The sequence below is a fragment of the Panthera pardus genome, unplaced genomic scaffold, assembly GCF_024362965.1.
Source record: "Panthera pardus isolate Hobbes unplaced genomic scaffold, ASM2436296v1 HiC_scaffold_16, whole genome shotgun sequence".
NCBI lineage: Eukaryota > Metazoa > Chordata > Mammalia > Carnivora > Felidae > Panthera > Panthera pardus.
The window spans coordinates 92,669,469-92,695,094 of record NW_026526721.1 but is presented as its reverse complement, the minus strand read 5'-3'; the positions used below and the strand labels follow the sequence as shown (position 1 = coordinate 92,695,094).

General features: G+C 40.8%; 2 protein-coding genes across 3 annotated transcripts in view; one reads left to right on the top strand and one right to left on the bottom strand.

Moving 5' to 3' along the window:
• Positions 1 to 24,493, bottom strand: part of NCEH1 (neutral cholesterol ester hydrolase 1) — a 61,180-nt gene extending 36,687 nt beyond the window's left edge. The window contains exon 1 of the mRNA XM_019463193.2: positions 24,240 to 24,493. Within this exon, the coding sequence (XP_019318738.2) occupies positions 24,240 to 24,377 (138 nt within the window). The 5' untranslated portion in view covers positions 24,378 to 24,493. The remainder of the gene's footprint in view (positions 1 to 24,239) is intronic.
• Positions 1 to 25,626, top strand: part of ECT2 (epithelial cell transforming 2) — a 113,706-nt gene that overhangs the window by 505 nt on the left and 87,575 nt on the right. Inside the window, exons 2-3 of one of the 2 annotated variants that reach the window (XM_053903631.1) lie at positions 1,014 to 1,140; positions 9,100 to 9,177. The gene's annotated coding sequence lies outside the window, so the exon portion shown is untranslated. Of the gene's footprint in view, positions 1 to 1,013; positions 1,141 to 9,099; positions 9,178 to 24,574; positions 25,354 to 25,626 lie in introns of those variants that run through there. The other variant, XM_053903632.1, reaches the window with a different exon arrangement.

Sequence of the window (25,626 nt, the reverse complement as noted above, 5' to 3'; positions counted from 1 at the left end):
AAATAATGACACTCTGAAGTGTCTCAAGATGCAGAGAAATAAGAGGGGACAGAAATGGAGAAGGAGAAAAAATGAAAGAAAAGAAACACTAAAATAGTTTAAAGTATTGTTGAACTTCAAAGTAACAATATAACAATGTGATATAAACAATAAATATGATAATAAAATAACAATGTGAACCTATTCATACATTCCTAAATCATGTTAAAGGTGAACAATCAGATCCTGGCCAGCCCCTTGGTTTGAAATTTGACTTTCATTTTGTTTGTTTTTGTTTTTTTTTTTTTAATTTTTTTTTTCTTAATGTTTTTATTTATTTTTGAGACAGAGAGAGACAGAACATGAGCAGGGAAGGGGCAGAGAGAGAGAGAGAGAGACACAGAATCGGAAACAGGCTCCAGGCTCTGAGCTGTCAGCACAGAGCCCTATGCGGGGCTCGAACTCACAGACTGTGAGATCATGACCTGAGCCGAAGTCGGACGCTCAACCGACTGAGCCACCCAGGCGCCCTGTTTGTTTTTGTTTTTAAAGTTTATATGTTTATTTTGAGAGAGAGAGAGAGAGCATGAGAGGGGGAGGGAAAGAGAGAATTCCAAGCAGGCTCCACATTGTCAGCACAGAGCCCAACACAGGGCTCAATCTCACAGAGCAGGAGATCATGACCTGTGCTGAAATCAAGAGGTGAACACTCAACTGACTGAGCTGCCCAGGCGCCCCTTGATTTTCATTCTGAACACAATATATCCAAAAGTGTTAAAGAAGGAGTTAAACTTGAGATGATTTTTTTCATGATCTCTCTAGGAGTATTGGAAATTAGGGTTTATAAAGGTTATCAAGTAGGTATGAAGTGAAGAATTTCATTTTGAAATGCTTTATCACACTACACATGGAATACCCAAGCCCAAACTGAGTAGGTTCTAAGTGCTTAATTTTTCAGCTCCTTTAGCCCTGAAATTTCCTAGTGCAGAAAAAGCATAACTCAAGAAAAATGCTCTTTTTTTTTTGTAATCCAGAGATCGTCAACTTTGCACTTCAGAAGAAAGAAGGCCTGTGTTGGTGATCAGGACACCACCGTTAATGAGGCCAGGAAAACCACCGATCCAAGAGTGTGCCCCCATCTCCAGCTCAGAAGTGGAAAAGGTTTGTTTGCATTAGTTGTGCCTTCATTATTTTCCTACGTAAATATAAAATGGTGCATGATCACATTATGCTTGAGGATAGACTGGCAGATAGCAGTTAAGGATTTTCAGGAAAAACATATTTAATTCAAAGCCCCTAGCTTTGGGAAACCTGGGTGGCTCAGTCAGTTAAGTGTCCAACTCTTGGTTTCAGCTCAGGGTCTCACAGTTTATGGGTTCAAGCCATCAGGCTCTGCGCTGACAGCAAGGGGCCTGCTTGGAGTTCTCTCTTGCTCTCTCTCTGCCCCTCCCCCACTTGCTTTCTCTCTCTCTCTCTCAAAATAAATAAACATTAAAAAAATTTAAGGGCGCCTGGGTGGCTCAGTCGGTTAAGCGTCCGACTTCGGCTCAGGTCATGATCTCGTGGTTTGTGAGTTTGAGCCCCGTGTCGGGCTCTGTGCTGACAGCTCAGAGCCTGGAGCCTGCTTTGGATTCTGTGTCTTGCTCTCTCTCTGTCCCTCCCCTGCTCACACTCTGTCTCTGTCTCAAAAATAAATAAAACATTAAAAATGTTTTTTAATATAAAAAAGTTTTTAATTTAAAAAAATCAACAAAAGTTTAAAAAAATAAAAAAAGACTCTTAGTTTCTTTTGTGGGTTTGAATTGTATGCAACCAGCAATTTGCAAAGAAACATAAGTATAGGGGTTATTTACCACTGTGGTGTTAACAAGACTTTGTATTATCAAACATTTTCCTTCTTTCATGCAGTGTATTGGATAAATAAGGTGCCTAACATATTTTCTTTCTGGTAAAGCTGTGCTGAAAGTTACCGTTTCATCATTCTTTCATAACTTAAAATAAATAGAATAATTAAATAAAAATGAATGAAGAAGTTAATATTTGTGCAGGCGACAGTTCTTTGTCTGAAGCTATGTATGCAACCACACAAATCATGAGGATGCATTTGTTCACTGCTTCATATCACTGCCTGGCACACAGTGTGTATACAACAAACACTTGTGGAATGAATGAGTGTCCAAAATCACACTTAGAAGTATGTATTTAATGCTTGAAATGCTTGAAAAAGTGCTCTCCATACGTTGGAAACTATTTACTGAGACATGCGTTACTGGGTCTCCTAAGATTACTAAAACTAGTTTTACCAAGAACATCAAATCTAGAAAATGTCAGAAGACTGCAAACAAAATCGGAAACGGAGCACCAAAGTGTGATTATTCAGGTACTCTATTAACCAGAACAAAACAAAACAAACAAACAAAAAACTATAAATCTGGGAAAGCCAATCAAATAAATCAACTTCTTAGGACAATTAATGATAACTCAATCTAGTTCGGATGTCTGGTGGGTTTCATTGGAAAGTTAAGCCATGTTAACATAAGAAGTCAACCAAATACTGTCTAGCCTATGTGCAATTCTGTAGAGAAATCCCAGTAGTTGGAACTCAGTTTCACAGAGGACCATTAAAGATCCATCCCCCAGGAGCTTGTAAAGCACCTCTCTTGACCTAATTCTCTCTAATCTGGGTCTCAGCTCTCATTTGTTCATACATCTTTCCTCACCAAATCCCTTTCTGAAGGACTCAATCCTTACTAACTTATACGGGATACAAATAAAAGCGCAATTTTAAAACCTAAAAGGGCCTACCTGTATACTCTCTCTTTTTGGAAAACTGAGGAAATGGATGCCCAGAGAGATGGGGAGACAAACCCCCAACCATCCAGGTCAGTGGATTACCAGCTACAAGTTTTTTCACTAGATCTCTATTGAAAAAAGTTCCATTTCACCTCAAAAATTTTCTGAGACACTAACTTTTCTGTCTTCCCCTTCATAGCGAAATCGTGTAAGTCTACTTACTTTTGTTCTTTTAATTCCACCCTCCCACTTTATTGTTCCATCTGCCTCCTGAACGGAGATCAGGAGTATCCACGTTTCAACAGCATCTTCCTAAATCCTCATGATCTGCAATCTTTTCAGCTGTGTCCGTCGACCTGATCCTGAGCTGTCTTTGACATCTCTGGCTTTCTAGGGTTTTGCTGCCTTTTTACTTAGAATATTAGAATGTTGGGCTAACATTAGCTTTCCCCAAGCTGAGTTTTGTAAAACAGCAAGCAGCTTGAGGAGATAATTTGCACAGAGAACAAAGAATGAAGGGTTTGGTGATGCTGTGATTAAATAACCTGGGAAATGCAGCATATTAATTCTTCTCTCAGAGATTCACAAGGCACAACACTTGTTAAGACCCTGACAAGTCTCGGAAGTGAGAGAAATTTATTTAACTCTGCTTACTCTTTAACCGCCTCACACCTATTAACATCCCTTAAAACTGGTTTGGGACCGCCTTACCTAGTCCAGTCCTATTTTATAAATCAAAACTTAAACTGAATTCGAATGATTTACAATCTCCTTCTATTTGGGGGCCAGAGCCAGGGCTCCAATCCAGATCCGAGTCCCAGGCAGGGACTACTTTCTAAGTATTATTTCTCCTCTACTGGCTCCAATTCTGTCTGCTCTTCAGCATAACTAGTACCCAACCATTTGCCCCGGGATAGACCATAAATGTCACGCAGTGTTCCTATGCTTGATCTTACTTTAGCTTGATCCTGCATCTAACCAGACCAGAGGACTGTGCTGGGTCCTCAGTTAACCGACTTCTACCTAACACTAAACCCTGTAGAACTGAAGTCTTAAACTCATGTCTTCAGGGGCCAGAACAGCTAATGCAAATGAATAAAGTAAGTTGTACTCTGTCAGGGGAGTGGTAGGCTTGTGGCAAACTGGTGAAACAAGGCCCCAAATAAGGAAGAAGCTGTGCTGCCCCTAGATGATTGTGGAATATGGAAAGTCTGGCCTAGTGTTGCCAGATGATCTGACGTTTCAAGGGAAGTAGGAAGCCCAGATTGTTGTGTGAAAGATCTTGAATTTTAGGTGTTGGCAATGAATCTAAAAATACTTAATATATAATGTGGATCAAAGATAACATGTCTGCAGATCAGTCTGTGACTCTCAAGCTGCTGGACTAAAAGTCAGAACACGTTTTTTTCCACACAAATAAGATGCCTAATTGACAGTGTTCTTCCCCCACACCTGGATAGCGATAACTAAAACTGAGACATAAAATTAGAAATATTTGATTTTGGGATTTTGTTTCTTTTGCATTTTAAATTGCAATGATGCATAGAAGCAGTTTAGAGAACAATGATAATGGACCCGGGAATTATGGACAATCTGAGAGCAATGATAATGGATATGGCAATTATGGAGAATCTGAATGGGATTTATGGGCTCTCTAAGGACTGCAGAGGCTGATGCACTTGTTTCTTTTTAAAATTTATTTTCCCTTCAAAGCAAAAAATAAATAAATAAAATTTATTTTCCCTTCAAAGCATAAAGATTTCCTTATCCTTGATTTGAGTATAGTATCCTTGTCAGAAGTAATTAAGGTATCACTGCTTGGGGATTACAAAAGAAATAGGGGATAAAGATTCATTTTTCTGAGATAATAAACTGGGTTAAAGTTAGAAGACAAAAGGAAAATATGTTAAAGAGACCATAAAATAATATGATGTAGTGTAAGTATGAAAGAAAGTCCAAGCTGCCTAAGTACTGTCTCCTTCACTACCATCACCTCCAAGGATGCTGGGAGGTGGGCTATTTGTAACTGGGTGTTACAATGATAGGTGCCCGGTACTATGCTAAGGGTCACCGGTCCTTCTCCTTGAGGCTGACAGATGTGTTAAATGCTGGGGGGTACTCTGGATGTGCAGTGCCCTACAACACAAGCAGGGGTGGAGGTTGGCAATCCTCACAAACTGAAAACCAAAGCAATTTCTAGAGCAAGTAAATGACTTCACCTTTGCAAAGAAGCAGGAAGTTCATATGTATGATCCAACGTGGCTACCACTGACTAACATATTTCTTTAAAACTGCTTCCAGAGACTTTCGCTCACTCCTTTATAGACTCTTAATAAACACAAGTCTTCTTTCCGAGGCTGAGTTAAAATACACTTATGTACTGTACTGAAAAAAAGATCCACGTGTAAGCTCTACTTACGCAGTTCAAACCTGCGTTGCTCAATGATCCACTGGACAACTGTCCGTGCTGAGAAGGGCACAGCACAACTGGCATTCTCTTACACTGCTATTAATCACGTACAGGAAAATAACTTGGAAATGGGAAATAAGGCCTGTAAAATATTTACACCCTTTGATATGGTAGTTCCAACTGGGGGCAATCACTCAAGGAAAAACCCTAAAAACAAAAAGATTATTTATTCAAATATGTTCACAGTAACATTATTTACAATAGCAAGTAACTAAATAGTCTAAATATCTGGTAACAGGGGAACAGTTAGGTTAAAACTGGCACCTGCTCTCTGATACATCCATTCCAAAGGGAAGGGAATATTATGCAGCGATAATGCGACAAACCCTTCTGGTAAATCATAAATAAAATAAGTTGTGCATAAAACTGTATATACAGTGTGATAGCATCCAACAAAAGTAAGCCAACATATACACAAAAGGAGAGACTGAGAGGAAATATAACAAAAAGCGAGTGGTGGCTGTGTTAAGGTGAGACTGTAGTCAAGTTTTTCTATGTTCTGCGTTTTCCATAGCATGATTCTACACCTCTTATGGTATATAAAAAATAATTCAGTCCTGTAATTTGTTCAAGGAATTATGCTTCTATGGGAAAAAAATTTTAAAGCAGCTGTAACAGCTAGGGATTATATAGCTTAAAGAACATTCTCCATCTCCTGATAATCCACCTACTGTACAAACATACCTTTTATCTACTCCTATTACTACATACTACTTCCCTGGACACACTTTCGCATGTACAACCTATCTCGCCCATATACTATATATACCGTCCTCAAAGTTACAGAAAGCTAACCTGTAGGGTTCCATCTGCTATTGGAATTTCTCCCTCTTCCTCTCACAATCAAACTCCTGTTCATCCTTCAGTATCCATCTCAACTGCCGTCTCCTCTATGGCACCCTGCCCTACTCACTCCTCAGACACTCTTCCCTTTGAGCTCTCCAGTTCTTAGTTCAAGCTTCTACTTTTGATACCTGTGGAAATGGATAGTGATAATATAACATCTACCTCCTTCCCTTTTGTTCCCCTAGGACTGGTATACTGTCTGGTACAACACTAGTGCCTAATATAATTGTGAACAAATTAACATAGTGTAGATTATATTTCTCTTCATTGTTGCTTTTAAGTTCATGCTTTTTTTTTTTTTTTTAACGTTTATTTATTTTTGAGACAGAGAGAGAGCATGAACAGGGGAGGGGCAGAGAGAGAGGGAGACACAGAATCCAAAGCAGGCTCCAGGCTCTGAGCTGTCAGCACAGAGCCCAACGCGGGGCTCGAACTCACGGACTGTGAGATCATGACCTGAGCCGAAGTCAGACGCTTAACCGACTGAGCCACCCAGGCACCCCAAGTTCATGCTTTCTGAAAAGAGCAGGCAGCTAACCTGCCCCCTATCATTTTTCTACTTGGGCTCTTCATGGAGAGGAACAGGAATCTGGGAGAAAAGCAAGCACATTTTGGTGCTGATCCTACTGACGATGCCTTATTTGAGAAGTGGGGTATATGGGGAAAACTTCCTGTCAGGACATCTTTACCACACCTCTTTACAGTAAAAGCTATCATGGATTTGCTCAACAAATATGTGTTTACTTCGTGCCAGGTACTTTTATGAGTTGGGTGCATGGTGATGAAACCCACAGACATGCTCCCTCCCCTCACAGAGCTTCCAGCTGGCCAGGAAGACACAATTACTTAGGAAGACAAATTACTTAGGAGTAATTAAACAGGGTGCTTGGGTGGTTCAGTTGGTTAAGCATCTGCCTTCAGCTCAGGTCATGATCTCATTGTCTGTGAGTTTGAGACTCATACCGAGCTGCATGCTGGCAGTGAGAAGCTTGCTTAGGATTCTTGCTCTCTCCTCTCTCTCTGACCGTCTTCTGCTCGTGCTTTCTCTCTCTCTCTCTCTCTCTCTCAAAATAAATAAACTTAAAAATTTTTAAAAAGTAATTAAACAGACAATTCCCATCCATCGACAAATGAATCTATGTGGTACATATACATACAATGGACTATTACTCAGCAATCAAAAAGAATGAAATCTTGGGGCACCTGGGTGGCTCAGTACGTTGAGTGTCTGACTACAGCTCAGGTCATGATCTCATGGTTTGTGGGTTCAAGCTCCAGCATCAGCCTCCGTGCTGACAGCTCAGAGCCTGGAGCCTGCTTCGGATTCTGTGTCTCATTCTCTCTCTGCCCCTCTCCCACTTGTGCTGTGTCTCTCAAAAATAAATACATGTAAAAAAATTTTTTTAGGGGGCTCCTGGGTAGCTCAGTCGGTTAAGCGTCCAACTTCGGCTCAGGTCATGACCTCACAGTTCAGGAGTTCGAGCCCTGCATCAGGCTCTGTGCTGACCGCTCGGAGCCTGGAGCCTGCTTCGGATTCTGTGTCTCCTTCTCTCTCTGCCCCTCCCCAACTTGTGCTCTGTCTCTCTATGTCTCTCAAAAAAATAAATAAATGTAAAAAAAGAATGAAATAAAAAAAAAAAGGATGAAATCTTGCCATTTGCAACTATGTGGATGAAACTGGAGGGTATTATGCTAAGTGAAATTAGTCAGAGAAAGACAAATATCATATGACTTCACTCATATGAGGACTTTAAGATACAAAACAGATGAACATAAGGGAAGGGAAGCAAAAATAATATAAAAACAGGAGGGGGACAAAACATAAAAGCCTCTTAAATATGGAGAACAAACAGAGTTGCTGGAGGGGTTGTGGGAGGGGGGATGGGCTAAATGGGTAAGGGGCACTAAGGAATCTACTCCTGAAATTATTGTTGCACTATATGCTAATTTGGATGTAAATTTTTAAAAATAAATAAATACATAAATAAATAAAAGACAATTCCCAATAGCCTATGTTCTGCGGAGGGAAAGAACAGGGTGGAGCAGGACAGGGAAATAGGGAAGAGACAGCAACTAGACTGGGTGGTTCAAGCAAGAGGTCCCTAAGCGTAGACCCACCCCCTTTGATGTGCGTGCAAGAAGCTTTTGTCTCAAGTAAGGCACCATAGCTGTCAACAACTGCAGTGTTTTAAACTTTAAACAAAGAATGACTTTTCTGAAGCAGTGCACTGGGGACACAACAAGGAAGACTGACTTAAAGAAGTTTTTGTTTAAGATGGAAAAACAAAAAACTACTAAATCCACATAACAGTAACAAACAATTTTTCAATCAAATTATATATTTAGCTGCCCAAATTTAAAAGCCATTCTACAGGTTTGTCACAGAGAATATTTTTAGTAAGTAGTTTAAAGCTTTTCTCACTAAGCCATACTTATTCTTGAAAACTCACACTTTTGTTATATGTTTTCATAATTCTATTAGCTGACCTGGAGTTAGCATAATTAAAACAGTGGAATATATCTTAACACAAGACTGAGCCTAGTTCTACATAAATTACATAAATATTAAATTAAATAGTTCTACATAAATTATAGAAGTTACATAAATATCTCCTTCAAACTTCTTATATATACCTTACAGAGACTCCATAGAAGGAACACCCTGTAGGTGCCATGCTATCTCACCTCAGAACTGTGCACCTGCTCTTTCCCTGCAATGCCCTTACTTCCCCCTGTCTGGTGTTGTTCTTCATATGCTTGCTTTCAGACTCAAAAGTGGGTGGCAGAGGGAATGGCATAAAGACATTTAACCACTGACAACACCCAAATGAAAGTCCAACTTTTGAAGCAGTTAACGTTCTAGGATTTGCCCCCAAATATGCTTTTATGGAGTAGGGAAATCTTGTTGTTTTTAGAGTAACTGAAAATCACAGCCACTCAGCTTCCTTCTGTAGACATGACCAATAACAATGTTTCTGTTTTCATCCAAAATGTCTTCATTTAATTTGCAGAATTATGCCAATTTGGATTTGCTAGGTGAGGAAATGGAACTATCAAGTTATTGGTTTGGATCAGTAAGAGCTTCTAAGGTAAGCTAGCTAGCAGTAAGAGCTGCTAACTAAGGCTCAAATACAGCATATGGTGTGTCCTATAAAATACTGGCCCACTGTTCTTGACAAAAGTATAGTATGTGCATTTACATGGTATACTGTTAACCACAGAATTAATAGGCTTCAATCTACAAGGAGAAAGTTGAATATTCATCTGATGTGAACCTCATTGTGAAGCAGATAGAAAAAGCTACTTTGTTCACTCATACGAGGACTTTAAGACACACAACAGATGAACACAAGGGAAGGGAAGCAAAAATATAAAAACAGGGAGGGGGAAAAAACATAAGAGACTCTTAAATATGGAGAACAAACAGAGGGTTACTGGAGGGGTTGTGGGAGGCAGGATGGGCTAAATGGGTAAGGGGCATTAAGGAATCTACTCCTGAAATCATTGTTGCACTATATGTTAACTAACTTGGGTGTAAATTAAAAATATATATGAAATAATAAAAATTAAAAAAAAAAAAAAGAAAAAGCTACTTAGCCTATAAAAGTCCAAATTTTAAGATATGTTTCCACATAGATAAATTAACCAACATAAATTTAAAATTAGTTATTTGGGGAAATTAACCATTTTACTTTTTCCCCCCTTTTAAAGTATTTTTTAATACAGGGCGCCTGGATGGCTCAGTCGGTTAAGCATCCAACTTTGGCTCAGGTCATGATCTCACAGTTCACAAGTTCAAGCTTTGCGTCGGGCTCTGTACTAACAGCTCAGAGCCTAGAGCCTGCTTAGGGTTCTGAGCCTCCCTCTCTCTCTCTCTGCCCCTCCCCTATTCACTGTCTCTCTCAAAAAAATAAACAAAAAATTAAAAATTTTTTAAATACCCATTTTAAAATGTACTAAATGGGGCACCTGCACACAGTCAGTTGGGTGTCTGACTTTGGCTCAGGTCATGATCATGCGGTTCGTGAGTCTGAGCCCTGTATCAGGCTCTGTGCTGACAGCTCAGGGACTGGAGACTGCTTCTGACTCTGTCTCCCTCTCTCTCTGCCCCTCCCCTGCTGGTGCTCAGTCTCTGTCTCTCAAAAATAAATAAGCATTAATTAAAAACAAAAAAAGAAAATTAGTTTAAAAATAAAAAAATATACTATATATAAATATGTATACATATACAAATATACAGTATATTTTATTACATTTAAATGTGTATATATAATATATAATATACAAATATATAATATGTTATATAATATAATGTAATAAATATATATTATATATTTATATATAATATATAAATACATATAAGTGTATATATAATATACTATATATAATAAAATATACTATATATAGGTATATGTGTATATATACACACATATACATATATATACATATATATGCATATGCATATATATGTATATGTGCATATATATGTATATAGAGAGAGAGATTTAGTACCTCAGTAATATCCATCAGTAACCTCCATCTCAGGTTTTAATCACAAGCTGTAAAATTTATTTTGGCTACTTCCTGTCAGAAATGATAGCTCAATATGATGAGCATCACCAATCAAAACATTAGTTTTGGCAGATATCCTTGAAATCATTCTAAAAAACAGGCTACAGGTGGAGACCCTGAAATGTAAACTCCACAGTTGCTTGGGAGTAGATTTTGTGGCTGATACTGAAGAGTCCACCAGGATGCAGGGTTGATGAACTCCATTCCATCCTCACGTCCCTCCATCTCTTAGGGAAATTCAACACAGTTGACTACCCTCTCCTGGTACTGCTCTCTGCTGGTTTCTTTGACTCTACTTCCCCCCACCTCCCCCCCATCCTCCGTATTTCTCTTTGTTCCCTGACTGCTCTGTCCCCTTTGTTGGTACCACATCTTCTCAGATCTAAAACTACTCTCTTCTCATCCAACGTCATTTCCTTAGAGGATTCCATGTCTTCACGGGATTTCAATCACCTTTGACATGCCAAAAATTTTCTCAATATTCACATTTTCTTTTATATGATTACTTGCCACATATTTTTGGCATGTGATTGTAGCACTAGGAAGGCCAAGTGCTGTTTTTTTGTGAATTGCTGTAAGTGCCCAATATATGGTTGTTAATGAATGATAGAAGCCATTGTGAATTTCTTCTGTTACGGTGGTCAGCTGAAGATACCTGCCTTTAATAACTTCAGAAGTCAAAGTCATCTTTTCCATAGGTATAGGCCAGATCTCTAGGCCCAACAGATGGCAATCATTTAAGCAAATCCAAAGCCCTCTGTTGAGAAAAATATCAGCCCTACTTGCAAGTACTTCACCATTTCACAGCGTGGCAAGATGGTCCACCATTGGGACAGAATTCAAATAAAGGACTTTAATTTATACAACAAAATGTCATGTCACTAACTGTATCTTAGGTACCTGAAGTCTAAGGAACTCTTTCCAGGTGACATCATATTCTAAAATGAATTGATACCTTGACAAACTCCAGTGGAGATCTTTGATATAAGACAGTGGAGGCCTAAGAGACATTCAATTTCTTTGGCTTTTAGAGCACTAACTCTAAAGCCAGAGTCCCTGAATTAGAGGTTTGGCTCTGGGTGTGTGACTTGGGCAAGATATTTAACCCCTCTGTGCCTCAGTTGCTTCATTTACAATATAGGAATAATAGTACTTATCTTACAGGATTGTTATAAAGATTGAGTTATTATGTATGTAAAATGTAGGAGTTAGCTATGATGATGAGGATTCATAGATCTACTCAGGTAGAACACCAGCAAACTAAGGCCATGGACTCCAATACTTTAACCATAAGAAGTTTTTAGTTCTAGCTTTATACCAAGCACTGTGCCAAGAATTTTATATATGTAGTCACATCTAGTCCATATCAAGCTTTGAGGGAAGCACTATCATTATCCCACTTTTATAGATAAGAAAACTTTGAGTTCAAGTAACTTGCCCAACTAGTTTCAAAACTAGTTAGTGCTAATGCCAGGATTTAAATCCAATAGCCAAAGCCAACAGAAGTTCAAGTTAAAAAGAGCTATACCTGTATAGAGCCAGTCTGCTAGTAAGAACAGCAACAGATTGACAAGAATAACGGTAAAAACAAAAGAATACAAAACAGCATGTTACTGCTGGAGTATACTGCAGACAACTGTAGACAACTGTCAAAATCAGATCTGGACTACATAGATTTCTTATGTCAGGTACTGTTGCAAGTCCTTTACATACTAACTTATGTGTGATAATGATGATAAACAATAAAACTTTATACATATAACCTCAGGCAATCTTAACATCATTATGGGTTAAGTATCATGACCATTTACATGATCAAGAAACAAACTCCTAGGTTAAATATGTTAAATAGGTCACACAGCCAGTAGAGCTCAGAGTCTGGATTTGAACACAGATCTCCCTGATTCTCAAATCACTTAAGCACTTAAGCACTATGAAAAATTTCCCCCAAATTTGGTAAACACACCATCAGTATCATGAAGTTTTTTGTAAAGAAGGAAGGATCTATAGTTAAGTTTGGGACTCACTATATATTTTCTCATTAAGATTCAAAACACATGTTAGTATGGCAGGGATTCTGAAATGTCTTACAATTAAAAAAGAAATCCAAGTTAACTGTATTTAACTCATCATTCCCCAGTTTATTTAACCATGGAACTTCTTCAGGTTAAATCCTCCAGGACTAAATTTTATTCATTCGTTCATTCATTCTTTCTTTATCTATGATGTTATTCTTAAGCAATCTCTATACCCAACATTGGGCTTGAACTCACAACCTTGAGGTCAAGAGTCACACGCTCCTCTGACTGAGCCAGCCAGGCATCCCCAGGACTAAAATTGTAAATGCATAATACATAAAATCCTCCAGGACTAAAATTTGTAAATACATGATACATCCCTGTGTGATGCTTTCATAATGTGGATCATACAACTAATACAAAACATTTCAGAGTGCAGGGGATTGAAGAGGAGAAGACTGAACAATCATAATAGGAAGTTGTGGAATACAGTTGAAAGGGCTATGGAGCCTCCCCAGACCTGTTCACAGCCAGCCTCCCCCATCAGTTATTTAACTTTGCTATTGGTTGTATTTATAATTCAGTAAATAGATCCATTATTTTTTTAAATATTTATTTATTTATTTATTTATTTATTTATTTATTTATTTATTGTTAGAGGGGAGGAGGGACTGAGAGAAAGGGAGAGAGAGAATCCCAAGCAAGCTCAGCACTCTCAGCACAGAGCCTGACATGGGGCTCAAACCCATGAACCATGAGATCATGACTTGAGCCAAAATTAAGAGTTGGACGCTCAACCGACTGAGCCATCCAGGTGCCCCAAACAGATCCATTATTATACACATATCTGACAGTAATCTTTCCTATTAAAAGCAGATCATTTTCTACAAGCAGAATTGATTTGCCTTGCTAAGAAAGTCAAGGAAGCAGGGATTATTGCTACCGTGGACTTGCTCCTCACTAACAGGGAAGAACAATGCCATGAAATGAAAGGATCTGTAACCCTGGGACAGAGTGAGGCATTAGAACTGAGGCATAAACTAGGAATAAACTCAGTGAGGTGTTAGAACTGAGGCATAAACTAGGAATAATGAGATAAACATCCTGCATTTTAGAAAAGCAGACTTCAGAACAAAGCAAAGGTAATTTGAGTCCCAGGGCACGGATGATATTATGGGACAGGCAGTGCAGAAGACGGTCAGTGAAATCAATTTTTCATGAAATATTTATCAATTATCCATTCAAGAGGAAAACGGAAAGGTAGAACGATACCAAATGAATGTGGGAATCCACCAGCGATCTTTTAAGGAGACGGCCTAAAGTGTTGTTAAAACAAGCAGATAAATTCATTACAAATTCAAAAACAAGCATAAATCTGCAAAAATAGCATGAGGAAGTTAGAAACCCAGAAAACAGTGAGGCTTGCAAAAAAAGAAAAAAAAAATGTTGCAAAGGGCAACAAAAAACTGTTCTGGGGTAAGTTCAGGGTCACAGGCACATAAAAGCATTAAGTCTGCCCTTTCGGACAAATGATGTCACAGAAGACTGAAAGAAAGCAGAACCAAGAATTCCTGTTTTCTCTATAATGAATGATCTTTCAACCACAAACAAACGCTAAAACAGATAGGAAGGAAATTGTGTCTATGATAGCTGAGAAAGCCTAGAATATGGGGGGGGGGGGGGGGGGGGCGGAGCTTGTACATAAAGAGACAGCAACCTAAGGAAAGAAACATACAGGGGCCACACACACACACACACACACACACACACACACACACACACACACACACAAATGCTAGCAGAGTGTAAAGCAATCTTAATCACCAAGAGAGATTAAGGCAGACTGGGGAAAAAGGTAAAGTTTCTAAAAGAGACAATTTCTGAGTAGGTGTTGAAAGATGAGTGGAATGTTAGCCAAAGTCTGCATGTGGGAGGGCATGAGAGGCAGAAGTAACAGGAAGAAAGTTGTCAGATACAAACATGCAGACTGTCATGGGAACAGGGAGACTGGATTCAGCAGTGTGGGACAGGCTGTGGCAGGCTCTATGTGCCCATTAAGGAACATAGTACTTTTATTCTGCGACTATTGCAGGGGACAGGAGGCCAGGGGTGAGGGAAGGGATGGGGGGGGGGGGGGGTGGTGAGATCCACTGGAGGGTTAACAGTCAGATTTGAGCAGAACAGGGAGTCCAGGAATCATTCTACAACTTTGACTTGATTATGCTGAATGTTGACAAGCCAAATAAATGTAGACGGAGCATCTGTCCAGATTTGTCTGGGAATAATTCTGGTTTAAAACCGTTGTCCAAGCATGATTAATAGCAGCCTCTAGCACTCTCAAAAATGTCCTGGTTTTGACAATAAGTTATAGGATTACCTAGATATATGTAACTTGGGGACTATCTGTGTTTAATAGCAATAATAGTAAACTTGTATTTAAATAGCTACAAACTGTAGAGAGGAGAGTTTCCCAACAGGTGTGACACAAATGGATTACAGGTAGACCATGGGCCATGCAACATTGATATTTAAGTGTTTCATAGAAGTAAAAACGCAAAACCATTTTTCATAGCCATTCAAAATTTATCAGACTTCATATTCTGCTTGAGAATCATTTTTTAATTTCTTATATAAATCTTTTGAGTTCTAGCATTCAAGCCCATACAGACCGATTTCCTCCTTATTCCCCCCAGTCTCCTCTGGAATACTTCTACAAACATAATCAAGTCTAGGGCATGAGAACAAGATTGGGAGACACTACTGTAGATTAATTTAACTGTGGGAGTTCAAAAAAAGGTCAGGATACAGTCAACTAGCATCAAGTTATCACGAGCATTCCCACAGGTAGGCGTTGGTCACAGAGACAGAACCAGCGGCAAAAAGGAGAAATCCATCACAGAGGACTTTGTTTTCAGGTCAGCCTGGCTCAGCTGTGAGAGTGTCAAAATAGGAGCCCAGGACATGTGATTCCAGTCTCTGTTGAACTAATCATGTGCTCTTGGGGATGTCACTGACCCTTTCTGAGACTCAGTTTCCTCACTTGATAAGTGGAAGTAATTCATGCAAGCCAGTTATTTATTATAAAAATAAAATGAGGGGTGAGGCACCTGTGCTGGTTCAGTGGGTGGAACATGTGACTCTTGATCTTGGGGCTGTGAGTTCAAACCCCATACTGGGCATAGACCCTACTTTAGAAAAAAACAAAACAAAACTTAAATATAGATTTTGAGGGCAAAAATGAGATAGGTGGAACCTTTATAAAATCTAGACTGCTGGGGCACCTGGGTGGCTTGGCCAGTTAAGCACCCGACTTCAGCTCAGGTCATGATCTTGCGGATCGTGGGTTCAAGCCCCGTGTCGGGTTCTGTGCTGACAGCTCAGAGCCCGGAGCCTGCCTCAGATTCTCTGTCTCCGTCTCTCTCTGCCCACCCACACCCCATTCTCTCACTCTCAAAAATAAATCAACATTAAAAGAATTTAAAAATAAAAAAATCTAGACTGCTATATGAATGTAAAATAATGAAAAATTATGTTCGTCAGGATCTCATTTCTCTTAGGGCTGGCTTCCTCTTCCTATGTTGTCACTGGTTTCCCCTTCGGGTGTCCCCAGAAGGATCACACAATCTTACTCTCACCCTATGCACATCCTTTCCCACTAGTTCCACTACCACCCATTCACCAACCGCTCCCAAATGTGTATCTCCAGCCCAGCTCTCTCTCCCTCCTGGGCTCTGGTCTTGTTGCTGTAAGATATTCGTGAAAAGCTGTCCTTGGACTAGTCCCATGGACACCTCAAAACAAGGTCCAACATCTATTACCTTCACTTTCAGATCTGCTCCTTCCCCTAGATCAGGATCATCACCACCATTCACCCAAGTTCTCTAGAGCCTGTGTGCCAGGAGCTACCTTTGGCTCCTTTCTCTTCTTTACCCCATATAATCCCTTCATCAGCAAATCTGGTTCAGCTGCACTGCCAGCCAGCCTGGTTTTATTAGTTCATGCTCCCACCTCTCACCTGGATTACTTTCTAAGTGGACTGTCTCCTTCGCCTGCTTTCTTAAACTCCAGTGTCTCTACACTGCTACTGAGAAAAGACTGTTCTAGAACACAGGCTTGATTATGGGGTTTCCCTGTGAAAAACCTTTCAGTGGCTGCTTGCTTGGCCCACAGAGCCCTTCATTATCTGGCCTGTGCTTCCTTCCAGCCTTACCACTCTGAGGTCTAAGCAACTTTTAGTTCCTTGGCTCTATCATCCTCTTCCACCGGAATGTCCCTTCTGACTGGAATGCCCCTTCTTTCTCCCTCCTGTTCTCCTACCCCACCTCCTTCACTAAGGTCCTGTAGAAAGGCAAGCTCATACAATGGTTAAACTCTAGAGTTCAGAGTGAGACAGGCAGGAGTTGAATCGTGATTCTACCTCTCATAAATTGTGTCAGCTTGAGCAATTTACTTTTCTTTGCATTTCAGTTTCCTCCTTTGTAAGATAAGGAAAATAAGAACACCCACCTCAAAGAATCCTAGCATGGACTAAATGAATTGCATGCCAAGCACATAGCACAGTATCTGGCACAGGGTGAATGCTCACTATATGCTTAATAGAGGTTACTGTATATTTTTAATGTAAACACTTAACCTTGATGACTCAGATTAGATGCCCGTGTGAAAGGGTAACAATCCTCAATGCCCGATGACCGGGTGCATATTACAGGTCCTTTCTAAGGCTCTTACAGCAACCCATAAAGCCTCTGTCAGAACTCTGTCATTCAAGTGCTACTCTGTAACTGTCCATAGGCTTATCTCCCCTTCACCCCACTGGAAACTCCTCAAGATCAGGCATGTGTCTTTCATTTTTGTTTTGCCAGTTGGTGTTTGGTCAATTTTTCTTATATGAGTGATGACTTCCAAATGGTAGTATTTTAAGTTTATTTTGGAATACTGAAAGGTAGATTGTGAAAATTTAATAATATGACACAAATTAGTTAGAATATAGCTGGGTTTGCCACTTGGAAATTCAATTACATTTCTTAATTCTTTATAAACATAAAATGGAGAAAATAAGTAATACACATTTCCCACATCGGTTCATTTGGCAATAATATATACTCATTATTTTAAAAGATGTAATTGTGTATTAACAGACTGGTTAAAGGGAGCCTGGGTGGCTCAGTCAGTTGAGTGTCTGACTTTGGTTCATGTTGTAAATCTCAAGGTTCAGGAGTTTGAGCCCCAGATCAGGCTCCCTGCTGTTAGCGCATGGAACCTGAACCCTCTTCGATCCTCTGTCCCCCTCTCTCTGCACCTCCCCTGCTCACGCACTCTCTCTCTCTCTCAAAAACAAACATTAAAAAAAAAAAAAAAAAAACAACAACATACTGGTTAAGAACGGTTACTGCACTTCCACACCTCACAAAAAGGTCTTTAGATCAAGCTCAAGCCACATGTTAGAAACAGAAGGTCCCACTAAAATACAATAACATTCCTGTGCTCAGGGCTATATTTGTAGGGTTCTCAGAAAAATAACAAGGAAAACTGTAAATTAGGCACTATTTACAAACAAACCTGGTAGCTGAGTCAATCTGACCTTAATGTTTGATTGGATCCATCAGAAGGTGTCGCCTATGTAGCCCGACTCAGATTGCTCACCTGTCAGGATTAATACCGATTAAATATTGCCCCTAGGGGCGCCTGGGTGGCTCAGTCGGTTAAGCAGCTGACTTCGGCTCAGGTAACGATCTCTCGATCTCTCGGGCCGTGAGTTCGAGCCCTGCGTCGGGCTCTGTGCGGACAGCTCAGAGCCTGGAGCCTGTTTCGGATTCTGTGTCTCCCTCTCTCTGACCCTCCCCTGTTCATGCTCGGTCTCTCCCTGTCTCAAAAATAAATAAAACGTTAAAAATAAATAAATAAATAAATAAATATTGCCCCTAAAGCTATTTAGAGCCTTTCTGCTGCCATGTGTTTACAAAAATTCCATCAAGTCAACTAAAAACTATTGAGCTTGGTGAAATCTCTAATTTCCATGGATAAATATGTATCACAACAAGTCTAGAAAATGGCAGACAAAACTTAAATATTTACTAATGTTCTCACATTAAATTTACCAGCCATTAGTAAAAGTCCCAGTTCATGAATGGTTATGAAAAAGGTTAACAAGTTGGAGTTCTTCACGGCATGACAGTGCAGCTGTCGTTTAAACCACCCTCACACAGCCTGAAGGCACATGCATCATGCACAGAACATCCAGGAGGAGACATGTTGCATTTTGATGTTTGGGGGCATTTTACAAGATGAAAAACCTTGCTCAACTTGTTCGAAAGCACTGACATCCATAAGAAATAGGGGGAACATTCAGCAAACATGCCAATTTCAACAATCTTTTACATTATGTCATCAAAAAGATACACAGTAGAACTAGTAAGCTGGGAGATGATCAAGGTAAGCCAAGCCACGCCCCTGCTCTGAACTCCCTTAAGATTCCTTATTGCCTTTGGCCCCTCCTCTAAACAGCGTATAACCCCTCCCTCCTATGAGCTTCTGGAACTGTGCCTCTTCAGTAATGCCTATCATCTCTTACCTTTTTAATACCTGTATATTAACATGTCTTCTCCATTCCACCAGGCTGTAGGTTCTTTTAGGTCATTTTGGCATCTCCCTAACACTGCACATAGTGGTCTTTTGATCTGTGTCACATCTAATTGAGCATGAAGCATGGCACTGTGACAGCTGTGTCAGGGGATCCAGGACGCTTCTTGTCAAGAAATCTGATGTTCTTATAGAACAATTACTAAAATATTAATCACATTGGCATTGTGTACACATCAATTCCACTTTAGAAGTAGGAAATCCACTACAAAATTTTTTTTAAATCGTTTATTACTACATGTTCATTGTAGAAAAACTAGAATATACAGATATGAAAATTGAAGCTATAACCTTATGGCCTAGAAAAAAATTACATTTTAAATTAGATCCTTCTACTTTTTCTCTAAGTATAGATAGACAAATAGATATACATAACTATAGGTTTTGGGATATAAATATTTTAAGCGGGATAATGGCATATATGCTGTTTTGTTGCGTTTTCCAACTTAACATACAGTACAAATCTTCTGTAAGTCATTAAACATTATTTTATAACCTAAAGGTTTTGAATGTATAGTATCCCAAATTATGTGTACCATAATTATGTAATCTCTAATATTACTTGCTTTCATTTTTTTAAATAATGCTGCAGGGGCGCCTGGGTGGCTCAGTTGGTTAAGCCGCCGACTTCGGCTCAGGTCATGATCTCGCGGTCCGTGAGTTCAAGCCCCGCGTTGGGCTCTGTGCTGACAGCTCGGAGCCTGGAGCCTGTTTCAGATTCTGTGTCTCCCTCTCTCTGACCCTCCCCCATTCATGTTCTGTCTCTCTCTGTCTCAAAAATAAATAAACGTTAAAAAAATTTTTTTTTTTAAATAATGCTGCAAAAAAAAAGAAAGAAACCTAGGTTGCTGAATGTTCCCCCATATTTCTCATAAAACAGCAGTACTTTTTGACTAGTTGAGCAAGGTTCTTGACTCTGTAACATGTTTCCATCTCCACAGCTATAGCCTTGCCTGTATCACTGAGTACTTAAATTCATACTGGGGCACCCACTGGGTGGCTCAGTTGGTTGAACATCCAACTCTTGACCTCGGCTCAGGTCATAATCTCCCAGTTCATGAGCTTGAGCCCCAAGTCCAGCTGCGCTGACAGCATGGAGGCTGCTTGGGATTTGTTCTCTTTCCCTCTCTCTCTGTCAATCCCCCACGTACTCGCGTGTGCGCAGACTTCCCCTCTCTTTGAATAAAGAAATAAAATATGAAAAATAAATTCATACTGAGGGATTGTTGGGTCAAAGAATAAACATGCTTCTACTGCTTTCAATGAATATTGCCAAACTCAGCAGTGTGAACTTCTCAGGATCTTCACCTGTGTTGGGATTACTATTTTAAAAAAATCTTTCCTGGGGCGCCTGGGTGGCTCAGTTGGTTAAGCGTCCGACTTCGGCTCAGGTCACGATCTCGCGGTCCGTGAGTTCGAGCCCCGTGTCGGGCTCTGGGCTGATGGCTCAGAGCCTGGAGCTTGCTTCCGATTCTGTGTCTCCCTCTCTCTCTGCCCCTCCCCCGTTCATGCTGTGTCTCTCTCTGTCTTAAAAATAAATAAACATTTAAAAAAAATTTTTTTTTAAATAAAAAAAATAAAAATAAAAAAATCTTTCCTTGCACAGCATTCTGAGATCAGCCTTCAGAACCTGCCCAACTCCCTACTTTTGTCCCTCTAGTCTCTGGCTGACCAATTTTCATCTACACCTCTCTCTCCTCTGCCTTTCCCAGACCTTTTTTGTGTGCTGTTCTGCTCACATCTTATGAAGGCTTTGCTATAACCCTGAAATTTGCCTAGCTAGTATTTTATCCCCTTTAGATTCTTACAGCCAAAGTGTCAACCAACTAATCTGATAAGCTAATCCATGCTAATGTAAAAGGGCCCATCCCCAGCAACATGTGTTCAGTTTAAGGAATACATATTGCCTACATCTGTAATGCATTTTATTTACCTTAAAGAGCATTGGTTCTCAAATTTTACTGCATATTGAAATCACCTGGGGAGCTTTTAAAACTGATGCCTGGAATTTACCTCCGAGTAAATCTGGTATAGGCATAGGATAGGACTTAAGCATTAGGATTTTTAAAAACAAATTTTAATGTTTATTTATTCTTGAGAGAGAGAGAGAGAGAGAGAGAGAGAGAGAGAGAGAGAGAGCACGACTGAGCAGGCAAGTGGTGGGGCCGGGGGAGGGTCAGAGAGAGAGGGAGACAGAATCTGAAGCAGGCTTCAAGCTGTCAGCCCAAAGCTCAACGCGGGGCATGGGGCTCAAACTCACAAACCAGAAGATCATGACCTGAGCCGAAGTCGGAAGCTTAACTGACTGAGCCACCTAGGTGCCCCCAAGCATCAGGATTTTTAAAGCTCCCTAGGTGATGCTAATGCAGCATCTGTGTTTGAGAGGACTTTAGAGAAAGATCTCCAGTACCTTCTTCTTAGGTAATATTGGAGGACCCCCCAGGAAAAAAGCACAATGAACATAATCTCAATAATCTGAATCACCTGCACAGGGTAAAGGAGGGAAAAATTGGCATGAAAGGGTGCAGTGTTTGCCAATGACACAGAATAAAAGCAGCATTCGTATTTCTTGATGCTGGGCGCGAGCCTATGGTGTTAAGAAGTAGGCCAAGAGGCCAAGCTTCACTTCTGAAGTAGCTTCAGTTGCTTTTGTAATTGAGCAAGTCAGCTCTAACTAAAATTGTCTGGGTAACAAACTTCATGCCATGCAATCTAGTGGTAGCTCTCCACATTTCAATGAGATAAGTCATGTCCAGTTTACATTTGTTTTACCATTTGAACAAAGTTGGGCAATCCAACAGATCTTCATAATCCATAGTGGACCTTTGGAACAACTCTTAGAAGAATAACTACAAGGTCCAGGCATTTAAATGCATTACTAAACCTCACAGCAACCTTGTAAGGTAGATATTAACCCCATTTTACAGGGAAAACTGAGGACCAGTTAGTAAGGTTAGTAATGGCCTGGCCTCACTGCCAGCAAGTAGCCTGGCTGGAACGGGACTCAGGGAGGCAGGACTCAACCTGTCCTGCTCTTACTCACAATGTGTTAAGTCACATTGCCTTGTCCTCAGGATGATGTGGAGTGACATTGGTAAAATGCTTTATTGGGTAGAATGTGCTTCCGTGTGGTCTGAATGATCTTTCTAATATTTCATAATTTAGAAGAAAAGTGAGGAGAGCCACTTCTGTGCAAACTGACTCCCAAGCCACAGTGTCAGGTGAGGATACTTGGTTACCTCATTTATCTTGTGACCTGGCTTTACACTCATTATCACTCCCAAACACCAGCTGAGGGCACATTCTAGCCAGTGGACCATAGGGTCCAAAGGCCTTGCCTTTGATGGGTTGACAGCCTATAGTTAGGGAAGAAAGGCTTTTCTCCAAACCTGGCTTTTCCCAAATTACATATGATGAGGAAGACTTCTTTGGTGACCTGAAAACTAACAATCTCTGCAGGCAATATAGCCATTTTTCATGTTTTTCTTATTCTTACTAGTCATTATTCTTATTGTTGAAGGTCATTATAACCCATCCAGGGTAAATGCCATTGTACCCCAAAACCTCAAAAGGATATCACTCCCAAATTACAGAATTTCTGAAGGAAGAGAGGGGCCGTAGGGCTTGCTACAAGAAGATTGCCTTTCTTGAAACAAAGGCTAGAGAAGGGGATGGTCACTCTTTCACCATGTCAGTAAGCAGGAGGGAAGGAGGGGGTCTGTAACTTCATAGACCATCCCTAAGGGACAACAGGGGACTTTGGGATTGAAAACATGGCTGGATTTAAGAAAAACAAATCCCTAGTAGGAAGGTGCTACCATACCCTACTTAAGGGGCTTTTTGATAGGACAAAGCCTCAGAGACTCTGTGATCCTACACACAGAACAGACAGGGGAAAAGGAACATCATCCCTCTAGGAAATATCACGATTTTTTTCTCTTTGTTTAGTCACTCCTGAAAAAAAAGGAGCTTACAAAAATAACCTGCGATTGAGGAGGGTTAGAATAATAAGGCCCAGCTTTGCGGATTGGAGTTCAGATTTCAGATTCTCTGCCACTAAAACGAATGCCTCTTACTATAGAATAAACTCCAGTTCTATTTTACTGTCTATGGGGAAGAGATGCATCCCCATGATACAAGAGACAGAAATGTCACCCACCAGGGTAAAAGCAGGAGTATCCTGGCTGGGGTAAAGATTGTCTCCTTGACAGCCAAGGACATAAAATAAATGCCGCAGGGCAGGCAGAAAAGTGCATCATGCTGCCGCCCCCTCCACCGCCTCTCCTCTAACCAGGCTGCCAGGCCTCCTGGCCTCCTCCGTGGGCTGAGCTGATAAGCCCCACGCATGAAACGGGAGATCCCTGCGGTTACTCAGGTGCTTAGACGAGCCCTGCCTGCAGTCCCCGGGAACGGAGAGCTCCACGGTCCGAGGATGTTGGGAGGCCGCCCGTGCCGGCTTCTGCTTTTAAGGTGGCTGCATTACCAAGAATCAGAGACTGCCCCCCCCGCCCCCAGCCTTCCTAAAACATTTAGCTCACTCTCTCCTGGCCCCTACGGAAGAATGAAAATGGGGGGAAGGGTGGCTTCTAAAAAATGCTGTAAGGTGGTTTTTTTGACGTTGCAAACCAAGAAGGAAGGGGGGCGCTTAGGACAGACGAAGGGTTAAACAGTTGTCAAATTCGATTCAAGAACTTCACCTTCTCGATCACCAACGCAGAAGAGAAGACAGATCTAGCCCGCTGCTAGTAAGGAGGCAAATGCGACACCCTGAAAAAAAGCCCGACTGAACCACCTTAAAAATCGATCGCCTAAATGCGTTAGAAAAAAATATGCGTTCTCGTGGGACGCGGTCAGGAAATCTTGCTTCCCCCTCCAAATATTGCTTAAGAGGGAGAGAGAATCAGCGCTGGGCTGCATCTCACCACTTGCTGTGCGCTCCGGAAAGTCGCGTCCAGCAGCATCAGCTTCCAGGGATCGGACACGGAGCTGGGCAGGGGGATGTAGATGTAATAGGCGGCCAGCGCCACCAGGGCGGTGAGCAGGACACAGGACGACCTCATCCTCCCCCGGCTCGGCTTGCCGGCGGATGGACGAGGGAGGAAAGGTATATGCCACCCGGAGACCTCCAGCAAGTTTCTGCAAGGGTCAGCCGCTCATTCACCGTTTCTTATACGCCCAGCAGCCAATCAGAGGCGGCGTAGGGAGGAAGTCGGAGCGCTGACGTGCCCTGTCTTCGGTGTCCTTGCAAAGTGTTGCAGACGCTTCAGGTTTGAGAAAGCTCGGGGGCTGAGCTGGGCGAAGCACAGCGGACTCTGGAGGACACAGGTCTGTATTGCACGCCTGTGACTAAGGCCTCCCTCCAGAAGGATCCCAAACTGAAACCGGGAATAGTTTCAATGGGATGAGTCTCTGTGTGGGTGCAAAGTACGTGGGCCATTCTGACTCAAAATGGAGAGACTGAGAAAGGGAATAAAAATCCACTGTCTTCCCGAGCCAGACTTGCAATGGATACGTGGTGAAAAAGGATAATAAATTCCCGTAGCTCAATGACAAGCCAGTAGTATATCTAGCATCCAAGTCTTGATTTCCAAATCTCATTCTCCAGTGAAAAGAACCACGACTCTGCTGGCTCTTTGGAGAAAAGGGTGATTCCAAGGCTGGGGCAGGTAAAATAGAAGATGAATCTGTTGTGCTGGAAGATAAGGAAGTGCTCAAAAATTATGGAATTGGTCAAAAGGACACAAGCGACAGCCTGAAGGATCTCCCAATAGCTGGGTAATTTTAGCATCAAAAAAATAATTAATGGATTGTAAATAAATGAATAAAATCCAGGAGTCTGTACTAATATAAATGAATAAGTGGGGAAATGCCACCTGAAAAAATTCTTCCAGTGGGTCAATAGTAACAGAAAAAGCATTTGAATCCCGATTTCCAGTGTGGGAGAGGGTGGATATAGAATGGGGCAAAGAACTTCATCAGCAGAATTCAACTGGAAATCCAGAAGGAAACCCTTGGGAAGAACTGTTTAAGGAGCTGGTAAGAGCACAACTTTATCCAATCTTATTGAAACTTAAACATCCTTAAAACATCTGGTACATACAATTTTACACCTTAATATAGTCTTTTAAATTTAATCTGATCCAAAGAAGTAAAATAGTCATAAATTTGGGACTGATAATTAGGAGGAAATTGGTTTCTTGTTCAAAGTTGGAAGAAAACATTTATATAAGGGGAACACTTCAATAGTGTTTCAAGCATTCGAGTTTGAGATAAAGGTTTTGTATCTTTTTTTTTTTTTTCTGTAGTTAC